Below are 13,311 nucleotides of genomic sequence, written 5' to 3' on the forward strand. Positions count from 1 at the left end.
GCTCCTCTTCCAACTGAATCATGTCTAGATTTCTGTCTTTTGCTCACTAATTCTATCTTCCAAATAGCCTACTTTATTTTGAATGTTTTCTACTTTATTCTTCATCTCATTTATTGTTTTCTTCAGCTCCAGAATTTCTTGGGGTTTTTTTTAGAGTTTTAATCTCTTTAGTCTCCTTCTGTTTACTAATTTTATTCCTGGGCTCATTGAACTATCTTTCTGAGTTTTCTTGTAACTCATTGATTTTATTCTTGACAGCTATTTTGAATTCTCCATCAGTTAGATCATAATCTGTGACTCCAGGTTTGGTTTCTGTAGAGTTGTTATTTTCTTTTTTGCAATCAAATTACTGTAGTTCTTAATAGTGTTTTATGAGTTGTTCCTCTGCCAGCACATTTGTGACAGTAAAAACCTTTCTTATTTAGATAAGGCTTTGTTTATTTTTATTCTCACCTGCTTCTTATTGTATTTAAGATCCTGCACTTTTCACCCTCCACTACTGTGCCAGAGGTATCATCAGTGCCCTATTTGTGCCTCCAAGTTTGCTAGTGCATTGATGCTTACAATGTCACTTCAGTCACAGGTGTCGCCAACAGGGTCACCAGGCTGTGAGCACCTCTGCTGCTTCCAGGGTCGCCTGGATCTTGTGCTCCTCCACTGGCTTTTTGTGTGCTCTCCATCAGCTCAGGTGCTGCTTCCCCATACACTACCTGCACTGCGATTTCCAGGTCATCTAGGGGTACTGGCTGCACTACTGACAGGGGTGTTAAGTTCACAAGTGTCACTGCTGCTGTCAGCAGTCAGGGGTCTTGTATACAGCTGCCACTGCCGGTAGGACCATTGTTGAGGGTGTCACCATTGGAGGCTGGGGCACGTGTTCTGCTGTGGCTTTTGAAGCCTCAGGTTGCAGGTGCCATCTGCCACACCTCAGTGAGGGGTAGGTGTTAGCCATGAGCACCACTGCTGCTGTTGAAGCCTCTGGTTGCCAGTCTACACTGGTGCAATTTTTGAAACCTCAGGTCTGGGTACTACCACCTGTGTTTGGGGGGATCTGAATCTTGGATGCTGTCCCCACAGCTGGAAAGACTGTCACCACTGCCAGTGGAGAGAAAGGGGGCTGAGTCATTGGCACCAAAGAGTTTCCTGAAGCCTCAGATCATGAGCACCATCCACCACCACTGGAGGAGGAGCAAGGAGTAATCTTTGAGTGTTGTTACTGCCTCTGGTCACTGTTGCACAGTGGTGCCATTTTTGAAACCTCAGGTCAGGGCCCATTTTGGATGCTGACCCTACTGCTGGAAAAAATGATGCCACTACCAGGGGAGTGGAAGGGGCTGGGTCACTGGCATGGCTATATTTCACAAAGTCTCAGGTTGTGGGCATGACCTGCCACTGCTGAGGGTGGCAGGGGCTAACCACAAGTGCCATTGTTGCTCCTGCAGCATCAGGTCACTGGTGCACACCAGTCCTTTTTAAATAGTCTATAGATTTAGTATAATACAAACCACATTCTCTGACTACAAGAATTGTATCAGAAATCAAAAATTAAAAGACTGAAAAATATACATTTTAAAATGAAAAAAAATTTTTTTTCATAACTTATGAGTTACAGAATAAAAATAACAGAATTTATGAAATATTTAGAAACAAATAGGGAGTGGTTCATATTGGAACTTGTTAGATGCAATAAAAGTTATACTTATAGGGAAATTTTTATGACCTTAGACTATTTTTAAATTGAGATTCATAATAGTTCACATTGTTGTGAAATTTCCATTCTACATTATTCCATCTGTCACCACACCAGTGCTCCCCTTCATCCCCTGTACCCACCCCTATCCCCTTTCCTCTGGTAACCACTGAACTATTTTCTTTGTCCATGTGTTTGTTTATATTCCACATATGAGTGAAATCATATGGTATTTGACTTTCTCAGTCTGGCTTATTTTGCTTAGCATAATACCCTCCATGTCCATCCATGTTGTTGCATATGGGATGATTTTTTCTTTTTTTATGGCTGAATAGTATTCTATTGTGTATATATACCACATCTTCTTTATCCAATCATTGGCCAATGGGCACTTGGATTATTTCCATGTCTTGGCTATTGTGAATGGTGCTGAAATGAACATAGGAGTACATACGTTACTTTGGATTGTTGATTTCAAGTTGTTTGGGTAGATACCCAGTAGTGGGATAGCTCAGTCATATGGTAGTTCTACTTTTAGTTTTTTGAGGAATCTCCATATTATTTTCTATAGTGGCTGCACCAGTTTGTATTCCCACCAGCAGATCATAAGTGTTCTCTTTTCTCCACATCCTATCCAACATTTGTTGTTCTTTGTCTTGGGAATTATAGACATTCTGAAAGCTGTAAGATGATATCTCATTGTAGTTTTGATTTGCATTTCCCTAATGATTAGTGATGTCGAGCATTTTTTCACGTGTCTGTTGGCCATCTGTATATCTTCCTTGGAAAAATGTCTGTTCCTATCTTCTGCCCATTTTTTGATTAGGTTGTTGGTTCTTTCTTTTCTTGAGTTGTGTGAGTTCTTTATATACTTTGGAGATCAACTCCTTCTCTGATAAATGATTTGTAAATATTTTCTCCCAGTTGGTGGATTGTCTTTCCATTTTGTTGATGGTTTCCTTTGCTTTGCAGAAGCTTTTTAGTCTGATGATATCTCATTTGTTAACTTTTTCTTTTGTTTCCCTTACCCAGGTAGACCTGATATTTGCTAAGATGTGGCTAAGACCAATGTAAAAAAGTGTACTGCCTATATTTTCTTCTAGGATTTTTATGGTTTCATTTCTTACTTTCAAATCATTAATACATTTAGAATTAATTTTTGTGTATGATGCAAGATAATGGTCTACTTTCATTCTTTGCATGTAGCTGTCCAGTTTTCCCAACACCATTTATTGAAGAGACTTTCCTTTCTCCATTGTATGTTCTTGGCTCCTTTGTTGAAGATTAACTGTCCTTAGATATGTGGTTTTTTTTCCGGGCCTTCAATTCGAATCCATTGATCTGCATGCCTATTTTTGTGCCAGTACTATGCTGTTTGGATTACTATAGTTTTGTAGAATGCTTTGGAGTCGGGGATTGTGATGCCTCCTGCTTTGTTCTTTTTTTCCCAAGATTGCTTTGGCTATTGGGGTCTTTTGTTGTTCCATATAAATTTTTGGATTCTTTGTTCTATTTCTGTAAAGAATCTCATTGGAATTTGGATTGGGATTGCACTGAATCTGTAGATTGCCTTAGGTAGCATGGACATTTTGACTATGTTTATTCTTCTGACCCATGAACATAGACTATCTTTCCATTTCTTTACGTCTTCTTCAATTTCCTTCAATAATGTTTTTTCTAGTTTTCAGTGTACAGGTCTTTTACCTCTTGGGTAAGTTTGTTCCTAGGTATTTTATTCTTTTTTTATTTTTGCTATTGTAAATGGGATTGTATTCTTGATTTCTTTTTCTGCTAGTTCACTGTTAGTGTATAGGAATGCAACTAATTTTTTTAAATTGATTTTGTACTAAGTTTGCTGTAGTTTTTGATTATTTCTAATATTTTTCTGGTGAATTCTTCAGGGTTTTCTATATATAGAATCACATCATCTGCAAATAGCAAAAGTTTCACTTCTTCCTTTCCAATTTGGATTCCTTTTTCTTACCTCATTGCTTTGGCCAATACCTTCACTACTATGTTGAATAGGAGTGGGCACTCTTGTCTTGTTCCTGTTCTCAGAGGGGTGGCTTTCAGTTTTTAACCATTGAGAATGATGTTGGCTGTGGATTTTGCATATATGGCCTTTATCATGTTGAGGTACTTTCCTTCAATACCCATTTTATTGAGAGTTTTTATCATAAATGCATGTTGGATCTTGTCAAATGCTTTCTCCGAAGCTATTGAGGAGATCATGTGATTTTTATTTCTCATTTTGTTAATGCAGCTATCACATTGGTTGATTTGCAGATTTTGAACCATCCCTGCATCCCTGGAATGAATCCCACTTGATCATGGTGTATGATTCTTTTGACGTATTGCTGTATTCAATTTGCCAATATTTTGTTGAGGATTTTTGCATCTAAGTTCATCAGTGATATTGGCCTATAGTTTTCCTTCTTTGGGTTGCCCTTGTCTGGTTTTGGTATCAGGGTTATGTTGGCCTCATAGAATGTGTCAGGAAGCATTTCACCTTCTTCCATTTTTCGGAGTAGTTTGAGAAGTATAGGTAATAAATCTTATTTGAATGTTTGGTAGAATTCTCCAGAGAAGCCATCTGGTGCTAGACTTTTGATTTTGGGGAGGTTTTTGATTATTATTTAAATCTCTGTACTTTCGATTTGTCTATTCAGATTCTCTATTTCTTCTTGATTCAGTTTTGGAAGGTTGTATGAGTCTAGGAATTCATACATTTCTTCTAGGTTATCAAATTTGAGGGCATATAGTTTTTCATGGTATTCCCTTATAATCCTTTGTATTTCTGCAAGATCTGTTGTAACTTCTCCTCTTTCATTTCTAATTTTATTTATCTGAGCCTTCTCTCTTTTTTTCTTGGTGAGTCTGGGTAAAGGTTTGTCAATTTTGTTTATATTCTCCAAGAATGAGCTCTTAGTTTCATTGGTCCCTTATACTATTTTTTATTCTCTATTTCATTTATTTCTGCTCTGATTTTAATTAGTTCCTTCCTTCTGCTGACTTTGGGCTTTGCCTCTTGTTCTTTTTCTAGCTCTGTTAGGTGCATTTTAAGATTGCTTATTTGAGATTTTTCTTCCTTGTTGAGGTTGGCCTGTATTAATATGAATTTACCTCTTATGAACACTTTTGCTGCATCCCATCAGAATTGGTATGTTGTATTTTCATTTTTGTTTCCCTACAGGTATTTTTTTGGTTTCCCCTTTGATTTCTTCAATGATCCAATGGTTGTGCAATAGCATGTTGTTTAGTCTCCACATATTTCTGGCTTTCCCAGTTTTGTTCTTGTGGTTGATTGCTAGCTTCATAGCATTGCGGTCAGAAAAGATGGTTGGGATTATTTCAATCTTCTTGAATTTATTGAGGCTTGCATTGTTAGGCAACATATGGTCTATCTTTGAGAATGTCCCATGGGCTCTTGAGAAGAATGCATAATCTGTTTTTGGATGGAATTCTCTCTATCTATCTATTAAGTCCATCTGGTCGTGTTTCATTTAAATCTAGAATTTCCTTGTTGAATTTTTGTCTAGATTATCTGTCCATAGAAGTAAGTGGGTTATTGTGGTCCTCTACTTTTATTGTGTTGCTGCTAATTTTTCCTTTTAGGTCTCTTAATAATGGCTCTTATGTAGTTTGGTGCCCCTGTGTTAGGTGCATGTATATTAATAAGTGCTATGTACCCTTGGTGGAATGTCCCTTCTATCATTATATACTGCCCCTCTTTGTTTCTCATTGTCTTTTTTACCTTGAAGTCTGCTTTGTCTGATAAAAGTATGGCAACACCCACTTTCTTCTATTGGCAATTAGCTTGGAGAATTGTATTCCATCCCTTCACTCTAAGCCTATGTTTGTCTTTGGAGCTGAGATGTGCTTCCTGGAGGCAGCATATTGTTGGGTCTTGTTTTTAATTCATCCAGCTAGTCTGTGTCTTTTGATTGGAGAATTCAATCCATTTACATTTAGAGTGATTATTGATATTTGAGGGCTTAATGCTGCCATTTCATCTTTTGTTTTCTGGTTGTTCTATGTTTCCACTGTTTCTTTTATATTTCTTTATATTTATATTTATACTTATAATTTTGTGTTTCAATGACAATGTAACTTTCAGAGACTTGGCTGTGTTATTTTTCTTGGTTTCTCTGGTGTCACTGGGGCTCTTGTTAATCCCTGCCAAAGTCATCTATTGTCTCTGGGTAGGGAAAGGGATTCTCCAGCTTGCAGATACAAAGAGTGCTTCCTGGGCTGGGCAGCTTGCTATGTTGAGATACCCCTTGCAGGTGCTTCCCAGTGTGTAAGTGGGGGAGGAGAATTTCTGGCCAACAAAAATAAAGACCAGCTTCCCAGATACTTGATGTCAGCAAGGGTCCTCCTCAATCCCTCTTTTAAGTGCCTCCAGGCCTACCTGGCATTGTCACTAGGACTTTCTTTGATCTTGGGCTACATTCTGCAAGGTTGGGTTTGGCGAAGATGCCCAGTTACTCTGTTGCTCTTTTCTTCTCCAGGCTGCCTTTTTCTTTATAGCTTTTTGAGTCCTTCTATTGTTGCTTCTTTTATTATTTCCAGGGTTTATTTATCTCCAGGGAGAGATGAGTCTCTGACATCTCATCTGAACTGGAAGCCTAATTTATACCTTTAAAACATCACCTTTTTTTGTGTGGAAAATCAATTGTTGGAGGTTAGAGTGAATGCGAGGAAAGCAAGCAGGAAGATACCACATTAGTCCAAGTAACAGATGGTTGTGTTTTAGACCGAGGTGGTAGCAGTGAAGATAGAAACAAATGAATCAATTAAAGATACTTTGAAGGCAAAATAACAAGGTTCACTGATGTGTTGACTTTGGGGATTTCTGGTTTGAGCAATTGAATGGATTGAAGTGCCATTTAATTGTCAAAAACATCTCCTACATCCCCACTTGGGGCAAACCCATCACAAAAATACATCCTTTCCTGAAATACATGGGCTTCAACTTACATTCCCCTATCTGGAGGAGAATTACGCACTCTGAAGAAATGTACCCCACTCCAACTACTTCTCTTTGTCTCACATTTGTGACCAGGACCAAGCTAACAACTTCCTAGTTGGGTGCAATCTATAACTGTTAATTGACTGGAGTCTGCTGTTAAGTGCATTGATTATGCAATGGCTTAAATAATCTAACATTTGATTTTAGAACTAGCTGTCCAAACATCTGCCCACCTCCACCCCCTGCTATGTTTCTGAGATTACTAGTAAAGTTCTCCAGAAAGCCACTGACTACAGTAAACCAAGATGAATGATAAGCTGTGGATTGTGCTTTCCCCTCCAAATTTCAACATTATATGTCAACTCAACACCAGCCCTGTGGCTTCTACATTTGATCTGCAAGGAGTTGCTAACTAGGCAGACAGGTTGGTTGGGAAGACAGGAAAGCTGGAGTCAACATGAGCAAAGCAGATGGAGATTAGTGTAGGTGTCTGTGACATAGGGGGATGGAACAACCATTTGGAGTCTACTAGATAAAGGTTTGAATCCCTGCTCAACTTCTAGTCGAATGGCCTTGGGTAAAATCACTTATTTTCTTTGAGCTTTGTTTACTCGAATGTAAAACAAAGTAGCACTCTGATGGAATTCAGGTATGTCAAATGCAATAAGGTATTAGATGTTTTGTAAAGTGTAAAGCACTATGTATTTCAGCTATGATCTTGATGTCCCTGATGCCTCTTCTGTTCTTCACTTGCCATGTAAAACAATATTATGGGTACTGTAGTGAGGGTGGGTCATCTTACCCCATCCCGACCCCATCCCGACTCTATCTCTTGTCTTTGCTCTCTGACCAAGGTTTCAGAGAAGGTTGAACTTGGAGGTGACAAAGGAATATTGCTTTAAGCTATCAGAGAGAGGTACTCTTCCCAATAGAGTCCCCCAAAATTGCAAGTAGACCTCATACCTCCAACTGCCAAAAGAGTCCACAAGATCTGTGCCCACCTCTCCTCACCCAGTAGACAGCTTTGAGCCTTGTCTCAGCACTCTATTTCCGTCTGGCTACTTTTCTTGGCATCCAGAAGACTTTAGGCACCTATGGGCCAAAAGGTAGCATCTGCCGCTCTGACTTTGAGGCTTCCTCTGGGACAGCTTCTTCATTTCCAAAACACAAACCTGAAGACTCTACAAAACATAGGCAGACCCATACTATACCTGCCTTTCCCCACACAACTGAGTACTCTCTGTTTCAATTACACTCACAACCTCCCAGAGGCCACAGGAACAATCAAAATCAGCAAGTTCACTCTTACAGTGTTCTGACAAGTACTTTAATGTACAGAATTTTCTGCCTAAAATATGGAGAGGACACTCCATATTCCCTTCAGTGAAACTATGCCAGGAACTTCGAGGACTGACTTTCTGAAGAGCTTCTGGCTGCAAAGGTTGTAGATGCTCATAGCAACAATATTCTATCCACCCACTTTTCCAAAATAGTCCACTGCCAAAGAGAATCAAAATAAAATGTGGATCTTCAAATCTCACCTCACCCTTACCCTATCATGCCTGTGTTCTTTGTTCTTAGTTTAGATGTGAATTATCTTCACAGCTCACTTAGCCTCAGTTCAAAGTGAACTTGCTGAGGTCCTGGAACGCGGTAGAAACCTAATCAATAACTTTTACTCTTGGTATCTACTTTGTGAGAAGGATCAGTTTTTAGGATTTTCCAGACCTTCCAAGTGTCAGTGGGTGATATAATCTAGCTACTGAAATTTGTGATATAAGATACTAAAGGACTCACCTATTCCCAAGTGCCCAAGTGGAGCAAAGAAGCTAAAGAAAAGGAGAAAGTATATCATCTCCATGTAAATAACTAAGTAAAGCAATACTCAGACAAGTTTGATTCTCAACTGTGCTTCTCTATCTCCCATGCTCCTTGGACAGTAGAGTCATCTGGTAGTCCATGGCCTGCTGGGAGTACATTCCAGATGTGCAGTTCCAGGATCCAGCTGTTACTGCTTGAGGGACAGAAGCTTGAAGCTGTCATCCAGGATGGACCTCCTGTTGCGCCGTAGCTTTCTCTGCTGATGCTGGTACCAGACCACACCACCAAGAGCCAGAGCAATGAACAGGAGAATGACACCCGTAGCAATCAAGACAGAAGCCAGCATCTCAATATTCTTTACAGGGATCTGCATGCCCAGCATCCTCACATTTCCTTCTCCAATGTCTCTGAGGGTTGTTGCTGAAATGGAACAAGAGGAAAATGGGCACCCTGGGCTGGAGATTACTCTAAAGGGGCACCTTTTGCAGTCAAATCCTTGGAGAGGAGAAATAAATCTATCCAAATAAGACAGAGTAACTGTCCCTATCCTTCAGAAGACCAGCTGGTGAATATAGATTCGGAGGTTACAGAAAATCAGAGTAATAAGATATCACTGCTGAGAAAGTCCTTAGGAATCATTGAGGCCCCAATCCCCCCATGGAAAGAGCTAAGACTCAGAGTAGAAAAAAATATAGAGAGGTCTGTGATGTATAAAAAAGAATTAGATTTGATTTGCATTATTCCAGAGAGTAGAATTGGAAGCAATAAGTGGAAACTTTAGGGAAGCAGTTTGACTCAATCATCTAGCTTATCAATGTTCACTTTGAGCACTGGACCATGACAACAGCCTGCCACTATGCTGCCCAGTCTCTCATCTCTTTGGGTCATAATCACACTGATGTCACATTAACCTTTCCGGATGAAATATCTGATTGTCTTAGCTCCTGGCATGCAAACTTTTGATGATCTCCAATTAACCTATAAAGCTCAGACTCAAGCCAGGCATTCCAACTCTCACAATCAGGCTCTAACCTACTCTTCTAGTCTTATCAACTACTCTTCAGCCACAGCAACTCATTCTTTGTTCCCCATAATAGATTTAACTTTTTCAGGTTTCCAAGACTTTCTCATGCTGTTCCCTTTGCCCTAACACACTTTCTTCCTTTTCACCATTCTATCCCCAGCTTAAATGTTCCAGGTCTTTGAAAGCTTTCTTCAATTCAGCTAGATAATTAACGGCCCTTTCTTTTGTGATCCCAAGCTATCTGTACTGTTTGTACTTCTACAGGCATACCTCATTTTATTGTGCTTTGCTTTACTGCTCTTCACAAATATTGCATTTTTTAAAAAATGGAAGTTTTGTGGCAACCCTGCTTCAGGCAAGTCTATCAGCACCAATTTTCTAACAGTATTTGCTCATTTTGTGTCTCTGCGTCACATTTTGGTAATCCTTGAAATATTTCAAATTTTTCATTATTATTGTATTTTTATGGTGATCTGTGATCAGTGATCTTCCATGTAATCATTTTGGTGTACCATGAGCTATACCCACATAAGACAGTGAACTTAATCAATAAATATTGTGTGTGTTCAGGCTGCCCCACCAACTGGCTCTTGCCCCATCTCTCTTCCTCTCCTTGGGCTTACCTATTCCTGAGATGAAGCAATATTTAAATTAGGCCAATTAATAACCCTACAATGGCCTCTAAGTGTTCAAGTGAAAGGAAGAGTCACACATTTCTCACTTTAAGTCAAAAGCTAGAAATGATTAAGCTTAGTGAGAAGGGCACGTCAAAAGCCAAGAGAGATCAAAAGCCAGGCCCCTTGTGCAAAACTTTTAGCCAAATTGTGAATGCAAAAGAAAAGGTCCTGAAGGAAATTAAAAGTGCTACTCCAGTGAACACATGAGTGATAGGAAAATGAAACAGCCTTATTGCCGATATGGCGAATGTTTTGGTGATCTTAGAATAAGATCAAATCAGCCACAACAGTTGAGTAAGGGAACTTAGGCCAAAGCCTAATCCAGAGTAAGGCCCTAACTTCCTTCAATTCTATGAAGGCTGAGAGAGGTAAGGAAGCTGCAAGAAAAAAGTTTGAGACTAGCAGAGGTTGGTCCATGAGGTTTAAGGAAAGAAGCTGTCTTCATAACACAAAAGTGCAAGGTGAAGCAGCAAGTCCTGATGTAGAAGCTGCAGCAAGTTATCCAGAAAATCTAGTTAAGATAATTAATGAAGTTGGCTACTAAATAACAGATTTTCAATGTAGACAAAACAGCCTTATATTGAAGGAAGGTGCCATCTAGGTCTTTCATAGCTAAAGAGGAGAAGTCACAAAGCCTAGCTTCAAAACTTCAAATGACATTCTGACTCTTGTTAGGTACTAATGTAGTTGGTGACTTTAAGTTGAAGCCAATGTTCATCATTCTGAAAATCTTAGGACCCTTAAGAATTATGCTAAATCTACTCTGTCTGTGCTCTCTAAATGGACCAACAAGGCCTGTATGGCAAAATATCTGTTTACAACATGGTTTACTGAATATTTTAAGCCCACTGCTGAGACTTACTTCTAAGAAAAAAAAGATTCCTTTCAAAATATTACTGCTCATTGACAATGCACATTATCACCCAAGAGCTTGGATAGAGGTATGCAATGAAATTAATGTTGTTTTCATGCCTGCTACCACAAGATTCATTCTGCAGCCTATGGATTAAGGGATCATTTTCACTTTCAAGTCTTATTATAGAAGAAATACATTTTGTAATACTCCAGCTGCCATAGATAGTAATTTTTCTGATGGATTTAGGTAAAGTAAATTGAAAACCTTCTGGAAAGGATTCACCATTCTAGATGCCATTAAGAACATTCTTGATTCATGGGAAGAGGTCAAGATAACAACATTGACAAGACTTTGGAAGAAGTTTACTCCTACCCTCATGGATGACTTTGAGAGGTTCAAGTCTTCGGTGGAGAAAGTAACTGCAGATGTGGTGGAAACAGCAAGAGAATTAAAATTAGAAGTGGAACCTAATGATGTGACTGAATTGTTGCAATATCATGATAAAATCTGAACGGATGAGGAGTTACCTCTTATGGATGAGCAAAGAAAGTGGTTTCTTGAGATGGAATCTACTCCTAGTGAAGATGCTGTGAATATTGTTTAAATGATAATGAAGAACTTAAAGTATTAGATAAACTTAGTTGATAAAGCAGCAGCAGGGTTTGAGAGGATTAACTCCAATTTTGAAAGATTTCTACTGTGGGTAAAATGCCATCGAACAGCATTGCATGCCATAGAGAAATCATTAATGAAAGGAAGAGTCAGTTGATGGGGCAAACTTCATTTTTGTCATACTCTAAAAAATTGCCACAGCCACAGCAACCTTCAGCAACCACCACCCTGATCACTCAGCAGCCAGTAAAGTCTAGGCAAGACCCTCCACCAGAAAAAATTATGACTCGCTGAAGGCTCAGATGATGGTTAGCATTTTTTAGTAATAATGTATTTTTTAATTAAGGTATGTACCTTGTTTTTTAGACATAATGCCATTGCACACTAAATATACTACATTATAGTGTAAACATAACTTTTGTATGCACTGGGAAACCAAAAAATTTGTGTGACTAGCTTTATTGCCATATTTACCTTATTGTGGTGGTCTGAAACCGAGCCCGCAATTATCTACGAGGTATGCCTGTACATTCTTGGGCCAAGTGACCTAATCCCCCTCACTTCTGGACTTGAGCCTCCTCTTTTATAAAATGGGGATAATAACTACAATTAACTCATAGGTTTATTGTGGTGTTTAAGTGTGTTACTATTTATAAGATATTTAGCATAGCACCTGGAAGACAGCAAATGCAGAATAATTGATAGCTGTTATTATTGTTTGCCCTTTTCTACAATGTACAGAACCTAGCACTAAAATTCTTGTTTCTGTGTAGCACTCCATTTTTAGAGACAAATCTCCTGAAAAGTAGTGCTTATGTCTTACTTGTTTTGGTGTCCCTGGCACTCAGTAAATTTTTGATGAATGTATAACTAGATGAGTGAATCTTTTTATAAAATTGAGAGAAGATAAAATATAATGAGTTCAAATGGAAGCTGAAAAACATCCTCGTTCTGAGTTTACATTCTAATACTTCCTCCTCTTGTGATCTTGGACAAATCACTTTCCATCTCAGTTTCTCATGTAGAAAATTATTGGGTTTTATTAGATTCACAGTTTTGATGGTTTTTTCCCCCAATGTGGAAACTTTTTAACATACAAGAGCTAATGAGGATGTATGTATGTGTCTACACATACATACATGTGTATGAATATACAAATATATGCACAAAATATGTATATACACACCATATAGTTGTATGTGTATATATACAAATACATGCATATATATGTATGGTGCCCCACTCTCTCAGCCTCAACTTACCTCTCCTCAACTCTTCCAGGACATACCCGAGTCTCTTGGTTGACAGTTTATAAGACACTTAGGCAGATCATTAGGACTTTTCCAAATACAGTTCAAAAACCTCAGGACTAAATTGATGATTTCTAATGTCCTTTCTAGTTATAACTTTCTGAATCTTTCTCAGTCCAGGTACAAATGCGGTGGAGAGTGAAAGCACTATTTAGACCTAAGCTGGCTAGGACAAGAATCTTGATTTTCTTGAAAAGTAGAAATGGCTGGCTCCAAAGAGTCAACTATGTGATATCCCATAAGTGCAAGAATAAAAAACAGCTGGTTCAGACTGTTTGGTATTTGTTCTAATTTCACACTGTCCCTGTGAGGAATTCATGTGTGCTACAGCTCCTGCATGCCCAACCCA

The 13,311-nt window shown here is 38.8% G+C and overlaps 1 protein-coding gene across 1 annotated transcript in view; it reads right to left on the minus strand.

The window, feature by feature from the left end:
• Positions 1 to 8,670: 8,670 nt before the first annotated feature.
• HEPH (hephaestin) overlaps positions 8,671 to 13,311 on the minus strand; it is a 114,975-nt gene continuing 110,334 nt past the window's right edge. Inside the window, exon 21 of the mRNA XM_046673887.1 lies at positions 8,671 to 8,903. Within this exon, the coding sequence (XP_046529843.1) occupies positions 8,671 to 8,903 (233 nt within the window). The remainder of the gene's footprint in view (positions 8,904 to 13,311) is intronic.

The sequence above is a fragment of the Equus quagga genome, chromosome 10 (genome assembly GCF_021613505.1).
Source record: "Equus quagga isolate Etosha38 chromosome 10, UCLA_HA_Equagga_1.0, whole genome shotgun sequence".
Lineage (NCBI taxonomy): Eukaryota > Metazoa > Chordata > Mammalia > Perissodactyla > Equidae > Equus > Equus quagga.